Source organism: Dacryopinax primogenitus (assembly GCF_000292625.1).
Source record: "Dacryopinax primogenitus strain DJM-731 SS1 chromosome Unknown DACRYscaffold_10, whole genome shotgun sequence".
Lineage (NCBI taxonomy): Eukaryota > Fungi > Basidiomycota > Dacrymycetes > Dacrymycetales > Dacrymycetaceae > Dacryopinax > Dacryopinax primogenitus.
In genome coordinates this window covers 313,591-325,816 of record NW_024467207.1, presented here as the reverse complement: position 1 = coordinate 325,816, position 12,226 = coordinate 313,591, and the positions used below count along the sequence as shown (strand labels likewise).

The 12,226-nt window shown below is 53.7% G+C and overlaps 6 protein-coding genes across 6 annotated transcripts; 3 read left to right on the top strand and 3 right to left on the bottom strand.

The window, feature by feature from the left end:
- Nucleotides 1–88: 88 nt before the first annotated feature.
- Nucleotides 89–1,024, bottom strand: DACRYDRAFT_116539 (uncharacterized protein; the record flags this gene model as incomplete). Its single annotated transcript, XM_040770219.1, has 2 exons — nucleotides 89–683; nucleotides 734–1,024. The coding sequence occupies 2 exons, from the start codon at nucleotides 1,022–1,024 to the stop codon at nucleotides 195–197; spliced, it is 780 nt and encodes a 259-aa protein (XP_040628257.1). The 3' UTR covers nucleotides 89–194.
- A 174-nt stretch (nucleotides 1,025–1,198) lies between these two features.
- DACRYDRAFT_79940 (class II aaRS and biotin synthetase) lies at nucleotides 1,199–3,360 on the top strand (the record flags this gene model as incomplete). The annotated part of the gene is made up of 3 exons (XM_040776422.1): nucleotides 1,199–2,442; nucleotides 2,495–2,865; nucleotides 2,918–3,360. 3 exons carry the CDS (start codon nucleotides 1,199–1,201, stop codon nucleotides 3,319–3,321), a joined length of 2,019 nt encoding a protein of 672 aa, XP_040628256.1. The 3' UTR covers nucleotides 3,322–3,360.
- A 1,602-nt stretch (nucleotides 3,361–4,962) lies between these two features.
- On the top strand, nucleotides 4,963–5,720 carry DACRYDRAFT_22518 (uncharacterized protein). The gene is made up of 3 exons (XM_040772842.1): nucleotides 4,963–5,049; nucleotides 5,097–5,403; nucleotides 5,453–5,720. The coding sequence occupies exons 1-3, from the start codon at nucleotides 4,971–4,973 to the stop codon at nucleotides 5,559–5,561; spliced, it is 495 nt and encodes a 164-aa protein (XP_040628255.1). The 5' UTR covers nucleotides 4,963–4,970; the 3' UTR covers nucleotides 5,562–5,720.
- A 540-nt stretch (nucleotides 5,721–6,260) lies between these two features.
- On the top strand, nucleotides 6,261–7,250 carry DACRYDRAFT_107910 (uncharacterized protein; the record flags this gene model as incomplete). The annotated part of the gene is made up of 1 exon (XM_040768557.1): nucleotides 6,261–7,250. One exon carries the CDS (start codon nucleotides 6,261–6,263, stop codon nucleotides 7,248–7,250), a length of 990 nt encoding a protein of 329 aa, XP_040628254.1.
- Nucleotides 7,251–7,549: 299 nt separating this feature from the next.
- DACRYDRAFT_107909 (uncharacterized protein) lies at nucleotides 7,550–8,571 on the bottom strand (the record flags this gene model as incomplete). Its single annotated transcript, XM_040768556.1, has 5 exons — nucleotides 7,550–7,642; nucleotides 7,694–7,789; nucleotides 7,841–8,254; nucleotides 8,305–8,419; nucleotides 8,474–8,571. 5 exons carry the CDS (start codon nucleotides 8,569–8,571, stop codon nucleotides 7,550–7,552), a joined length of 816 nt encoding a protein of 271 aa, XP_040628253.1.
- A 1,514-nt stretch (nucleotides 8,572–10,085) lies between these two features.
- DACRYDRAFT_22517 (uncharacterized protein) lies at nucleotides 10,086–11,630 on the bottom strand. Its single transcript, XM_040772841.1, has 5 exons — nucleotides 11,223–11,630; nucleotides 11,063–11,174; nucleotides 10,605–11,009; nucleotides 10,464–10,550; nucleotides 10,086–10,411 (listed from the first exon to the last, which is right to left on the bottom strand). The coding sequence occupies exons 1-5, from the start codon at nucleotides 11,351–11,353 to the stop codon at nucleotides 10,325–10,327; spliced, it is 822 nt and encodes a 273-aa protein (XP_040628252.1). The 5' UTR covers nucleotides 11,354–11,630; the 3' UTR covers nucleotides 10,086–10,324.
- Nucleotides 11,631–12,226: the final 596 nt, after the last annotated feature.

The window sequence follows — 12,226 nt, the reverse complement described above, 5'->3', positions numbered from 1 at the left end:
GCAGCATGACACTGTAAACTAATCAAGAAATCAAAGGCGCTAAACCCAATTGTAGAGGTCTTCCAGTTGGTACCCACCCAACCAGTTAGGAGATACATTTCTATTCACGTACAAAGCAGCGGAGCGTGGTCACTATGTGCGTCTACATTCACAAGCGTTCCTACAACGAGATACAACAACCGCCGACGCCAAACCTAATCCTCCCTCTCCGACTCCAGCTCACCCGTGCCCACCCCCTCCCCAGGCTCACAACACCTCACATGCCAAATCCGCACTCCCTCTCTCCCTCCACTAACAAACTCAGCACACACCCGCTCCAGCTCTTTCCTAAACTCCGGGAATCTCTGGCTTTCCCTGAACTTGTGCGTGTGGGACTTGTGGTCCTCCCAGGCGAGGAGGGCGAGTGCTTGCGAGGGGTCTTCCGTTTGCTGTCCAAGGGAAAAGCCGAGTGCACCAGGGGAAGGGAGTATATACTCCCCAAATAGTGATGCGGTCGTTCTAGAGAAAGTGGGGAATTGGGTAGCAGAAAGCAACGGTAGGCTCATGTATTCCACCACCGGTCCTTGAGTTAGGGGGGAGAGGAAGGAATAGTGTGTCATTTGAGGAGGGCGGAGATAGGCGCCCTCTCTCGCTTTGAGAAAGAGAGGGTACGAAGGCCCTTGTCGGAAGTTGTACATGTGTCCCTGTCCAGGTACGTCAGCCTGGTCAAGGCGTATAGGGATTGGGCGGGCACCTCGTAGCTCGTCCATTCTAGCACTCTTAGCGTGCGCCCTGGGAACTCGACGCAGACCCCTTCGAGAGGGACACCGAGGAAGTCGGGATGAGCGCGTTGTATCTGGAGTGCGTTTTTGAATTTTGAGATGGTGGCTTCTCGGGAGGGTGATGTAGAGGGGTTGGATATGAGGAACTCGTACGAGGAAGGGAGGAAGTTGGGCGGTTTGGATAGGCTTGTTGTGAAAGGTTTTGTGAGCTGGGAATGGGGTCTTGTGAAGAGCGAACGTCCGGCTCTGAGTATAATTGTCATTTTGATATGTACCAGGAGTAACAGTAAAAGATAGATCGAGCAAGTGCAAGTTGGCAGTTATTTGATTGTGAATTTCATGTTAACAATGGTTACGTCATCTCATCAGGGTTTCAGGGTCAGGGTTAGACATGAAATATCTGATTTCATATCTCTCCTCTTCCTCGACCAACAGCGATGAACGTCCTAGTCTACTCCGGACCAGGAGTATCCACCGCCTCCCTCACCCACACCCTCTTCTCTCTGCGCACCGCCCTATCCTCAGCCTACGCCGTCCAGCCCATCCTCCCCCAAGCACTTATCAACGAGCCCTGGCAGCCAACCTGCGCCCTCCTCGTGATCCCGGGCGGCCGCGACCTGCCTTACGTCTCCTCCCTCTCCTCTGCACTTCCCAAGATTCGGAAATATGTAGAAGAAGGGGGGAAGTTTCTAGGCGCTTGTGCGGGGGCTTATTTCGCGAGTGAGGAATGCGACTTCGAGCGCGGGACAGAACTCGAAGTTTGGGGGAAGAGGGAACTGCGTTTCTTCCCCGGACGGTGCGAGGGGTGCACTTTCCCAGGGTTCAAATACGAGAGCGAGGATGGTGCACAAGCTGTGGACATATTCCTCGACCTCCCCGCATGGGGGACACACGCACCTAGCTCAGGGGAGCTCAAAGGGGTGTACTATAACGGCGGCGGCCACTTCCACCCACCCCCCGCCGTGCTCCAGTCAGGAGAAGTCACTGTCTTGGCGCGGTATGCCAACCCCCCGACACCGGAAAAGGGGATATGTATGATCCTCTGCCGCGTTGGTCAAGGTTTGGCCCTGCTCACCAGCCCGCATGTCGAGTATCCCTTGCTTGCCGAGCCGGCCAAGAGTGCTTTGGACAAGTCTGGCTATCACAGCTCAGGGAGGGATGGGATGGAGCAGGCGAGAAAGTCGCTCGTTCTCTCTCTTTTCCGGCTGCTTGGACTTGATCCGCCTGTTCAGACCGAGGCCCCTACGACACCCCTCCCGCAGTTTCTCGTCTCCTCCCCCTCCAGACCCGAGCTCAGCCGCCGCGTACTAGAGGTTCTCAAATCCATCGCTTCGCCCTCCGAATCCCAAGTCCCGGAAATCAAAGATGCCAATGATACGTTCCTCCTCTACCCCCGGGCAGCAGCAGAGACACTCCTGTCGCAGGCGAGGGCGCGCTTGCCAGACAATGCACTGGACAGCACACCTGGTCCGAGGGCGATCATCGCATATACAGAGGGGCTTCCAGGGAAGGCTGAATGCCCGTTATTTGACCTGCAAGGGTATTCCTCCGAGCTGGAGCGGGTGAGGGAGGACTTGGGCCTGGCGGAGAACGAGGGAGACACGAAAGGAGAAGAGTGGGGAATGGGACAAGTCATGTTCTACGGTGAGGCAGTAACGAGTACCCAAACCCTGCTTGACCGGTACGTGGCCCTCGCCTTCACCTTCCCCAGTCAATCGCTCATCCGCACCCAGGAACCCCATTCTACTCACCGCCCTCCCCTCCCCCTTCCTCTCCCTCGCGACCTACCAACTCACCGCCCGAGGCCGAGGGAGCAACATCTGGCTCTCCCCCTCCGGCTGCCTGCAGTTCTCACTCCGGCTCCGCCCGCCCCCCTCTTTCCCCTCCTCAAGGCTCGTCTTCGTCCAATACGTATTCAGCGTCGCTGTCGTCCGGGCTTGCCGAGCCCTACTTAGAGAACTGGGCGGAGAGGCAGCGGCAGAGAGGGTGAGGCTTAAGTGGCCAAATGACGTTTACGCCATCGTAGAACGGGGGGAGAGGAGAAAGCTGGGCGGGATCCTGGTAGGCACTAATTACCTCAAAGGACGGTTCGAGCTCGTGATCGGTATGCCCCCTTCTTATCCATACCGCTTCGCACCTAGCTGACACCTGACTAGGCTGCGGGCTAAACGTACTAAACACCCGGCCGACGACGTCCCTCAAGCACCTGCTCTCTCTACACTCCGCCCCTCCCCCCACACTCGAATCCGTCCTCGCCCGCCTCCTCCCGACATTCGACGCCATCTGGTCGCTCTTCCTCTCCCAACACGGCGATTTCCGCCTGTTCGAAGAAGAGTACCTCACCTACTGGCTACATAGCGACCAGCTTGTGAGGCTTACCACCGTTTCCCCGCCTGTGGATGTACGAATCGTCGGGATTACGAGGGATTATGGGTTGCTTCGCACTTTGCGAGTCAAAGATCCTTGGAGGGCGCGGTTGGGAGAGGACGAGTATATCGATCTGCAGCCGGATGGGAACTCGTTCGACATGACCGAGGGACTGATCAAGAAGAAGACGTGAACCGTCTGGGGAAGTAATAGTCTAATAATATAATATAGGATTCGGCGTGGTGTGATGCGGCGATCTGCTTTGCACACGAACGGTTGCGCCTTAGGCCCCTCTGAAAACTCAGGTCAGCCCACTGGGTCGAGAGGCACACGAACCCAGAGTCTAGCTAAGGCACAAAAGTCCCAAACCGACAGATTCAATGACGAACCCCTTATCCTTCACAACCTGCCGCGGAGTGTTGGCCTGAAAGGACCCGTTCCGTTGAGTCTGGATAGGGTTATGATGTTGAGAGATATTTTTGGATACGCTTCGGGGAAGGGTAGGTGGTGTGAGGTTCCCTGCTGGCAGAGACGACGAACGTTCCGACACAGTTAGGAACCGGGACCCAATGATGCACTAGACAAGTGTAGCTTGGGCGGCGGTTGTTTTAGCTCCCCAAGTTTGATGACTAGTCGGAGTTGACGAAGGATGAAATCGATACAACCCCCGCTGGGCATCAAACGCTATTCAACGCCGACCCTGGTTAACCCCGCTCAAACACCGCCGCTAGCGCTGAAAGCACATGAAGGGAAGCAGAAAGCTAGACAAAGAAGCGGGGGAATCCGCGGTGAAACTCCCTGCACGTTGAGCCCAGAAGGGTTGCGCGGCCAGAGACAGCTGAAGAAGGGAAATGAATGACCGGCTTCGGAATGGGGAGGACGAACAAGGATGCTGGGACGGATCGATCAGCTGATGTTATCGTGCCGCTCATCAGTGTTTCGTGCCGCCTTCTCTCTTGTTGCTCGGGTCCACCGCCGTTAGACCCATATTATTGTCTTTATCTCAATGCTTGCCGGGAGAGAGGGATGCAGTGTTGTTTTACCAACAAAAGCAGTGGATGGGGATTATGTACAAAAGGATATGTTGTTGACGCTGAGCTTTTATATGGGCAATTTGTTACGTGAGTCTGGATTCGGAAGCTGCGCTGGTTCCCGACCAAACGGTACTCATTGATGGTCTGACAATGCCGAGAGACCTCGTAGTCGGCCAGTCAGTGAGTAAGTGAGAGGCGATCAAAGGTGAGCTAAGACCATATACATTAACATTCCTTGTTTCCCTAGACAACGGGGTCCTAGGCCATTGTGTGTCACAAGGGGACCCGCGGATTCATCCAATCACGCTTCAGTCGTCCCTTTTCTTCTTGCCTATTCGCAGCTTCCTTTGTCGGCATCAGCAGATTGTAGGCCGCTTGGAATGCACGATTGGGGGCGCAGCACGTGGGAAGGTCAGGTCCAGAAAAACAGGAAGAGAAAAAAGCAGGCACGATGGTCTTGCGCTGACACGAATTGAATAAACCAGGAGACCCAGGCTAGCAAGTTGCAGAGTGAACAATAGACCCGCAATGGCCCAACCTTGAGGAATATGAATTTCCCTCATTGTCGACCAATCAGCGCCCTTCCCTCCATTTATATTCCCACTCTATAGCCTCTCCCTCCTTTGCTTCTCCTCTTCCCCTCCACGAAACACAACAAACACATTGCTTGATCCGACCCCAGCCTGGCCTACTTGCACAGAACGTACAAATATCCGGCTATCCCATCGTCGCCGCTCTTTCTCCCTCGTCCCTTCGCTCTGGTCACATTCGCACCTCCCTTCATCCATCTCCCCGAGTAACAGTCACGATGCGCTTCTCCCTGCTGCTCGCTGCCTCTGCACCTCTCGTCGTCTTCGCAGGTCTCCTCCCCAGGCAGTCCCCTCCTGGTATGTACACCCAAGCCTCTGTACACCCAAGCTCACAACCTCCTCAGCCTGTCTGACCACCTGCCTCGGCATGCTCCCTCTGAACCTGACCACCTGCGACCCGACGGACTTCACCTGCCTCTGCTCGTCCAGCGTCTTCCTCACCGCTGTCACCCAGTGCATCGACGCGCAATGCGACACGGCCGATATCGAGTCCGCTGAGCAGTACGCAGTCGCAACGTGCGGCGCTGCGGGGGTGGTGGTCACCCCTGCTCCCATCCCCGGTACCGCGACCTCCTCCGGCTCGGCAACTTCGTCCCCTTCGTCCACGCTTGCGTCTGGCTCTAACTCCACTACGAGCTCTTCCTCTGCTTCGTTAGCACAGTATTCATCCGATGTGTTCTTCCACTGACATCTTCTACAGGTCTCCGTCTACGTCCCCCAGCTCCTCTGGGAGCTTCACGCTCAACCCCGCGCAGAGCGTCCTCCTCGCCGGCCTGGCCGCAGTCGCAGGGCTGATGCTCTCTCTGTAAATCCTGCATCAAACAAACACCTGCCACTCGGCTGTCCTCGGAAAGACAAATTAAATGTTCGCCTGTATCTCCGCTTTGTTTTCTTGTCCATTTCTGTTTGACCTTGTCTCAATTGGGTACACGTGTTTTGTAGGCGTACAATAACGTTGTGCATTTGACTTGCCCGATGCGTCGTCCCTAAGCCCGAGAGGACAAAGAGATTTGGAAGAAACAGCACAGCAGAAGAGCAGTGACAGAAGCGTACGTAATCCGCTATCGGGCGAGCGCTCCCGATCCGCCGATCTTTCTATGGAAGCCCACGAACGGTATTTTTATCGTTATCGAACCGACAATATGGCGGATTCAGCGTTGACTTCGACAATGGAACATCTGCAACAGTCTCTCCGAACACTATCCAGACAATGATCTCGTCATTGTAGAACAGGCCAAAGGAGCAGGCCTAAGGAAGTCAACCCCTTGAACGCGTTTGGACTGCTTTTTACGGAAAAACTCCCGCGACGCGTCCCGATGCATACATGCGGGTCAGTGGACCTCATCTGAGACCTACTGTTCTAGAAGTGGGCGCTCGCTCCTGGCCGGACGACGTGACGGTGACTCTTCCTCTCTTCGAGTTATCTCATAGCCTGTGCTACAGTATCTGCACTTGAACTGTTTTCTGAGCTTTCCTGCTAGACTAGGGCTGTTCTTTGCTCGTTGGAAATGCTTATCCGGGAGATGACGCTCTCGCAATCTTTGATCGAGGAGAGGGAGAAGTACTGCGTCAAACAGGATGGTGCTGTACATGTGCTATATCTCGCTCCATCTGGTCAAACACCACCTGCAGTCGAAACTCTGAAACAGCAGACCACGGCATTGCTCTCCGAAGATGGCTGGCACACCCCCGCCCTTCCTAAACCTCCGAAGCTCCGGCAAGTAGGCAGATCCTACGTCTACGCTCTTCCTCCCCCTCTCCTCTCCTCGCTCGAGCGCTCTCGCCGCTCAATACCAGCATGGGACGACCTTATCGAGCTTCCCTCTCTTACGCTCTCCCACTTTGCAACCTCCGACTACTTGTCTACCCTCCTGCCCACTCCGAACCTATGGACGCTCATCCCCCAGCCACATCTCCTGCCCTCGCCTCACCGTATCCCCCAACTCCCACCTCCATGCCCCAAGGAGTTCCACCCAAAGGAGAAGGTGTCACCCTACGCCAGATCGACGTTGTACATCCCCATCTCCCGAAGGCCGCCATATGACGGGGTATCACAAGCGATGCTCTCCCCCACATGGCCCCTTCCGCGACGCGTCGATCCCTCGCCCTCGGGCGAGAAATGGGAATATGGTCTGGTCATATGGACACCTCTGAGCATACACAGGCTCTGGGCGTTCTTGATCAAGATACAGGAGAAGGGAAACTGTGGTCCTTTGGGGATTTGTTACGTACCGTCCCATCTCGCTTCTGTTGCGCAACGCAAGTCGTCCCTCGCAGTGCCGACCACCGACAGGCCGAAGAAGAGACCGAAATCCGTCCAAGATACTAGAAAGGACGACTGTGCGTATGTCAAGGTGTATTGCCCGACCGTGACGAGGGAATGGTTGGTCCATGCCCTGCGGAACTTCCCTGCGAGCCGGGAGGAAGGAAGCAGGAAACCACTGGGGCATGCGAAGTTTGCAAGCGTTCAGGACGACGGCTCGGTCTTCGTAGGATGATACGGCGAGATCGACATGTATGCACCCTCGTCCGGCCTCGGGTCCTCCCTCCTAAATATGGCACGGGAATCACCCTATTTCCATGTCTTTACGAACGCAATTGTCACAAATACCCACACGACATCAGTAATGTCTGTGGTCACTGCATACTTGCTGGTATGCAATGGACTCGTGGACTCGTGGTATGTTAGAATGGTTCATATATTGAACAGGCGCCCTGACTGAACCCCTTACAGGGCAAGACTATGCCCGCATACATCACAGAAATCGTTCACGATTCGTCGAGTCCAACATAACAATCACTGAATATAGCCATAGATCACGGTGAAGTTGAGATAACCGATGTACGAGGTCCAGTCGCCGTCCACTTCATTGTAGACCATGGCCCTTAGCTGCGCAGGAAGTAAGCACTCGTACTACTTTCATGCCCCTGGAGAGCTTACGCGTAAATCCCCTAGATATCCCCAGTGAGTGGGTAGGAAATACCCTCCAAATGCTCCGTAGTCGAAGTCCATATATGTGTTGAGACGGCGAACGACCTGCAGGAGGCGTCAATGCTCGGTTCCCCCGCGGCTCAGTGCGACACTCACAGGTTTCCATTCGCCTTGATCGCCGTCAGATTCCCCGAGGTACAGGTTCTGCTGAACATCGATGTCGATGGACCGTGGATTGAAGGAATATCCATGCAAAGTCCAAGCAGCGAGCAGGAGCGGATCCCCATATTCACCTACGGTTGCGCCCTCCAACGGGGAGAACCACACTACACTGTTGTCCCCTTCCGGCTGAACTTGGCTTCCGTCCACATGACAGTCAACCACGCTGAAGTATGGCGCCGCACTCTGGAAACCGTATGCCGGAGCCTCCCATCCCGTCTGGTACTCGTACACCACCAGTTGGAGGTAGTCACCACATACCCCTCCCGAAGCGAAGCTGAAGGTGGCCGTGATGAGACCGTCAAGAATCCCATTCTGTTCTTCCTCGGTGGCGGTTAAGCCGATCGCAAGCTGGAGCAGTCATAAAGTCTCGTCACACGCAAGAAGAGTGTACGTCATACAGGAGTTGTTTCGTCGGTCAGCTCGTTCCAGATGTACAAATCCAAGTATGACGTCGCAATCCCAGGAAAGCTCCCTTGCACAAGCGGCTCGTATACAAACTGCAAGGTATCTTCGCTACAATACGTTTTGCTCAACAATGCGACTCATAGGCCTGGTCGGATGACATACCCCTGAACGACCACCGTTCCGCCCGGAGGGCTGAGGACGATTCCTTTCGGTCCTATGCGGGGTTCAATCTGAACACGCGTAGCCAAAGAACCAGCCATCACGATGGCATTGAACAGCAAGACAGAGATCATTCTTTGCAAGCACGAGGGGAGTCGACGACACGTCTCGCCCCACTTAATCAAGTCCTTGTGGTCCGTTCCTGTGATTTCTGCCTGCCATGCACGGATTCCAGCTCAAGGGGCCATCCGCTATCGGCGGACCGTCTTTCCTCATCGGGCACGCACGTTGCACTCATTTCCTTCACGTCCGGTTGCACGAGGAACGGTGCGGTACCGGTATCAACTCTGACTCTCCCAGAGAGGGAATTGCGTTCTGGTAACGACAGTTATGGAATGTACACGGGCCAGACTCCCTCGAGCATCTAATTGGACCGAATATGCACGGATTCATCTGCGACAGGCTGCGGTGTTTATTTGGAAGTCGTCTCGACGATGTTGAGGTCAAGATACCGTGTATACGATACCCAAACGCCATATACTACCTCGTACACCGTGGCCCTCAACTGTTCATGATCAGGATTATTACTGCTCGGCTCCCTATCATTGTACTTACTCGGACTTGTCCCATGAGACCCCAGTGAGTAGGCATGAAGTACGCCAACCCTTTATCTGCCGCATAAATGGAGAGGTGATGAACGATCTACGACGACCTCAATCAGCAGCCCGGAGCTGAGCAGCCCGCATACATACAAACAACCAAGAGCTCTCATCCTCGACCAGAGCTGTGCCTGGCTGAACGTCGAAGTCCACGGAATATGTGACCATGCCTCCCCGGAATTGAGGTACATAGTCAATGGCTACTGAATCATCGAACTCCCCTACCGACATACCCTCTACCGGAGCAAGGAAGTCACCATAGTCAGTTCCTGCGGACTGAACCTCACTTCTGTCGTTAACGCAATCCACAATGCTGAAATATGGTGCGGCGCTCTGAAAACTGTGGACTGGGTCGGTCTGATACTCGTACACAACCAACTGGAGGCTGTCTCCGCACACCCCGCCTGCTGCAAAGCTGAAGTTCGCAGTGACCATATCGTACAGAATCTCATCCTGTTCTTCTTGTGGTGCCGCCAACCCCACCGCTAGCTGTGTTGTTGGTGAGAAACATAAGTGAAGGACTAGACTGCACGCATACCGGAGTCGTAACATTTGTGTCCTCGTTCCAGATGAAAAGATCAAGATACACCGTCACAGGACTCGGATATCCGGGCAATGGCCAAACAGGCTTGTATACAAATTGCAATATGCCATCGCAATGCGGGTACGCTCATTCTGAACGGCAGAACGCGACCTTGGTATGTCACAAGGGCAAGACCTTTAGTCCTATGTATTGCAAGAGCATCGTTCGTCATATTCTAGCCCATTTCGCCGGTCGTTTCGGGATTGGTGGACACCGCTCGGTTACCATCTACCTGGGTTAGGGCAGTACCTGAACTGTCGAATTTCAGGCCCAAGTCACAAACGCCGCATCCTCTCTTGACAGACAATCGCATGGGAAAGCCTCAAGTATTCATGATAGTGCATTGTTCTGCAGGTGATGATGATCAGGTTTCATGGCTGTCCTGCTCGGGAGACAACCCAGGCACGTCGCCGCTCATACAAGGGAGAAGGAAAATAGCTTGGCATCAAACATGGATGTTCTTTCAACCGATAAGATGGAAGCGGAAAGCTATGTGACAATCGGGTTCAGGCTGTGGAAGAACCAAAAGCCTGCAGTTTGCACCGCGACATACAAAAATATCGATTACGGTCGGTGCTCTCATGGCCAACTCTGTCCACAACGATCTCGGCCTCAGTATGTGTCGACAACGGTCACATTGAGGTAATTCGTGCCGGATGTCCAGTCGTTATACAACATGTCATATACGGTAGTTCTCAACTATGTGCAAGTAAGAATCAGTTCAAACTTCAACCGTCGCAGGACTACTCACGCGCACGCCGCCGATAAAGCCCCAATGCAAGGGCGAGAAGTATGCTGCTCCCCATGGTGCAAAGTACCCAGAGAGGTGATGAATAACCTGCAATTTGCCCATCAAAAGATAACCTTCATGAGGAGGGCATCGGAAACTCACTGGTTTCCAAGTACTCTCATCGTCTATAGGGGACGTATTCTGCTGTACATCGATGTCCATTGAATAGGTGAAGAATATCTCCCCAGACTGAGCCGAGTAGCTGAGCAGTTCCGAATCACGATGCAAGCCGATGGTTGACCCCTCAGCTGGAGAATTCCAGTTTCCTCCATCATGTCCCAATGAGGTGATCGCACTGCCATTGTTGAAACAATCGATGACCGCGAAGTACGGTGCCGCGCTCTGGAATCCATCCGTGGGCGCCTCGGTTCCAGTCTGATATTCATACACCACGAGCTGTAAGTTATTGCCGCACACTCCCCCTGCGGCGAAGCTGAAGTTAGCGGTGATCAGACCCGATACGATGGCATCTTCCTCCTCGTCTGGTGTGCTCAGTCCGACCGCAAGCTGTAAGACCTCTCAGCATATCAATTCAGCAAAAGTAGCAGGTGTGAATGTACCGGAGTGATGATATCCGTATCCTCGTTCCAGATAAACAGATTGACGTATTGAGTTGCGTAGCCCGGATTCATCGCTTCCGTTACTGGCTGGTAGGCGAACTCCAACACGCCGCTATCCAATTGTTTGGTCCTTAGTTGGGTTTGCACTGATTTCACGTACCCTAACTGGGTTATGGTAGTTCCACCAACTGGGGTGAGCACTTGTCCGCTTGGCCCGGCACGAGGTCGAACATCAAAAGGAGCAGCAAGACAAAGTGTCGCCAAGAACAAGAAAACATACAAGTAGGTCATGGTTCCCACGTGAAGAGCCAAGACTGCAGCAAATTATTTTCCACCAAGAGGTCGCAATGTAATGTCTTGGTGATACGCAGACTAGATAAATGACCCGACTCCGCCCTGTTCGGACCAGCTTTTCATAAGTCTGTTGTAGCACCATCAAGGTCATATGATCGCTGCCATAGGTGGGAAAACAACCATATATAGCACCACTGAGGAACCGTATAGATAAAGCACAGTCCTTCGGTCCAAACTATCTTGTTTGAGCAGACGCTGGCGTGTTGGCGGTGCGCATATCCTGCCTTCTTCAACCAGATCGAGGTGGAAGTCAGTAAGACTCATTCTAATCAGTGGAAAACTGTACAGTTTCAGCAGTGCCACTCAGAAGGTCAAACAATCCTAGTTGAACAAGGCTTCATCCTCTACGTATACCTAAAAGAATCCGCTGGACTATGAGGTCTTTGATAGATCTAGAGTTACTGCTATTCTCTAGCAAAAGCTTTCGCAAGCCATCTGTGCATGAAATGAAGACCATCGATCTTTGATCTTTTGTTGCTCAGTGATCGCGACATGATAACCAGACGCCGACACACGTGCCAGTGTCTGAGTTGTTGAAATGAGTCGATTCCACTCTGGACAAAGGACGTTGCTCACGTTCGCGCTCTGATCAATCCCGTACGGGCGAGAAATACGAGAAGGCTCGACTAGTTCAGACAAATAACACGGAAACCATCTCACGCGACCCAAACAACTTGTGCTCTCGCAGGTTTCTGGAAGCCAAGCCATACCGGCGGCCAAGAGCTGGAAGTCGACTACATGTAGTTTCGTACACTGCTGGATGTCTAGATCTATCGAGCTCCTCGCTGGTCTGAAGCGGACGAGCTCGGC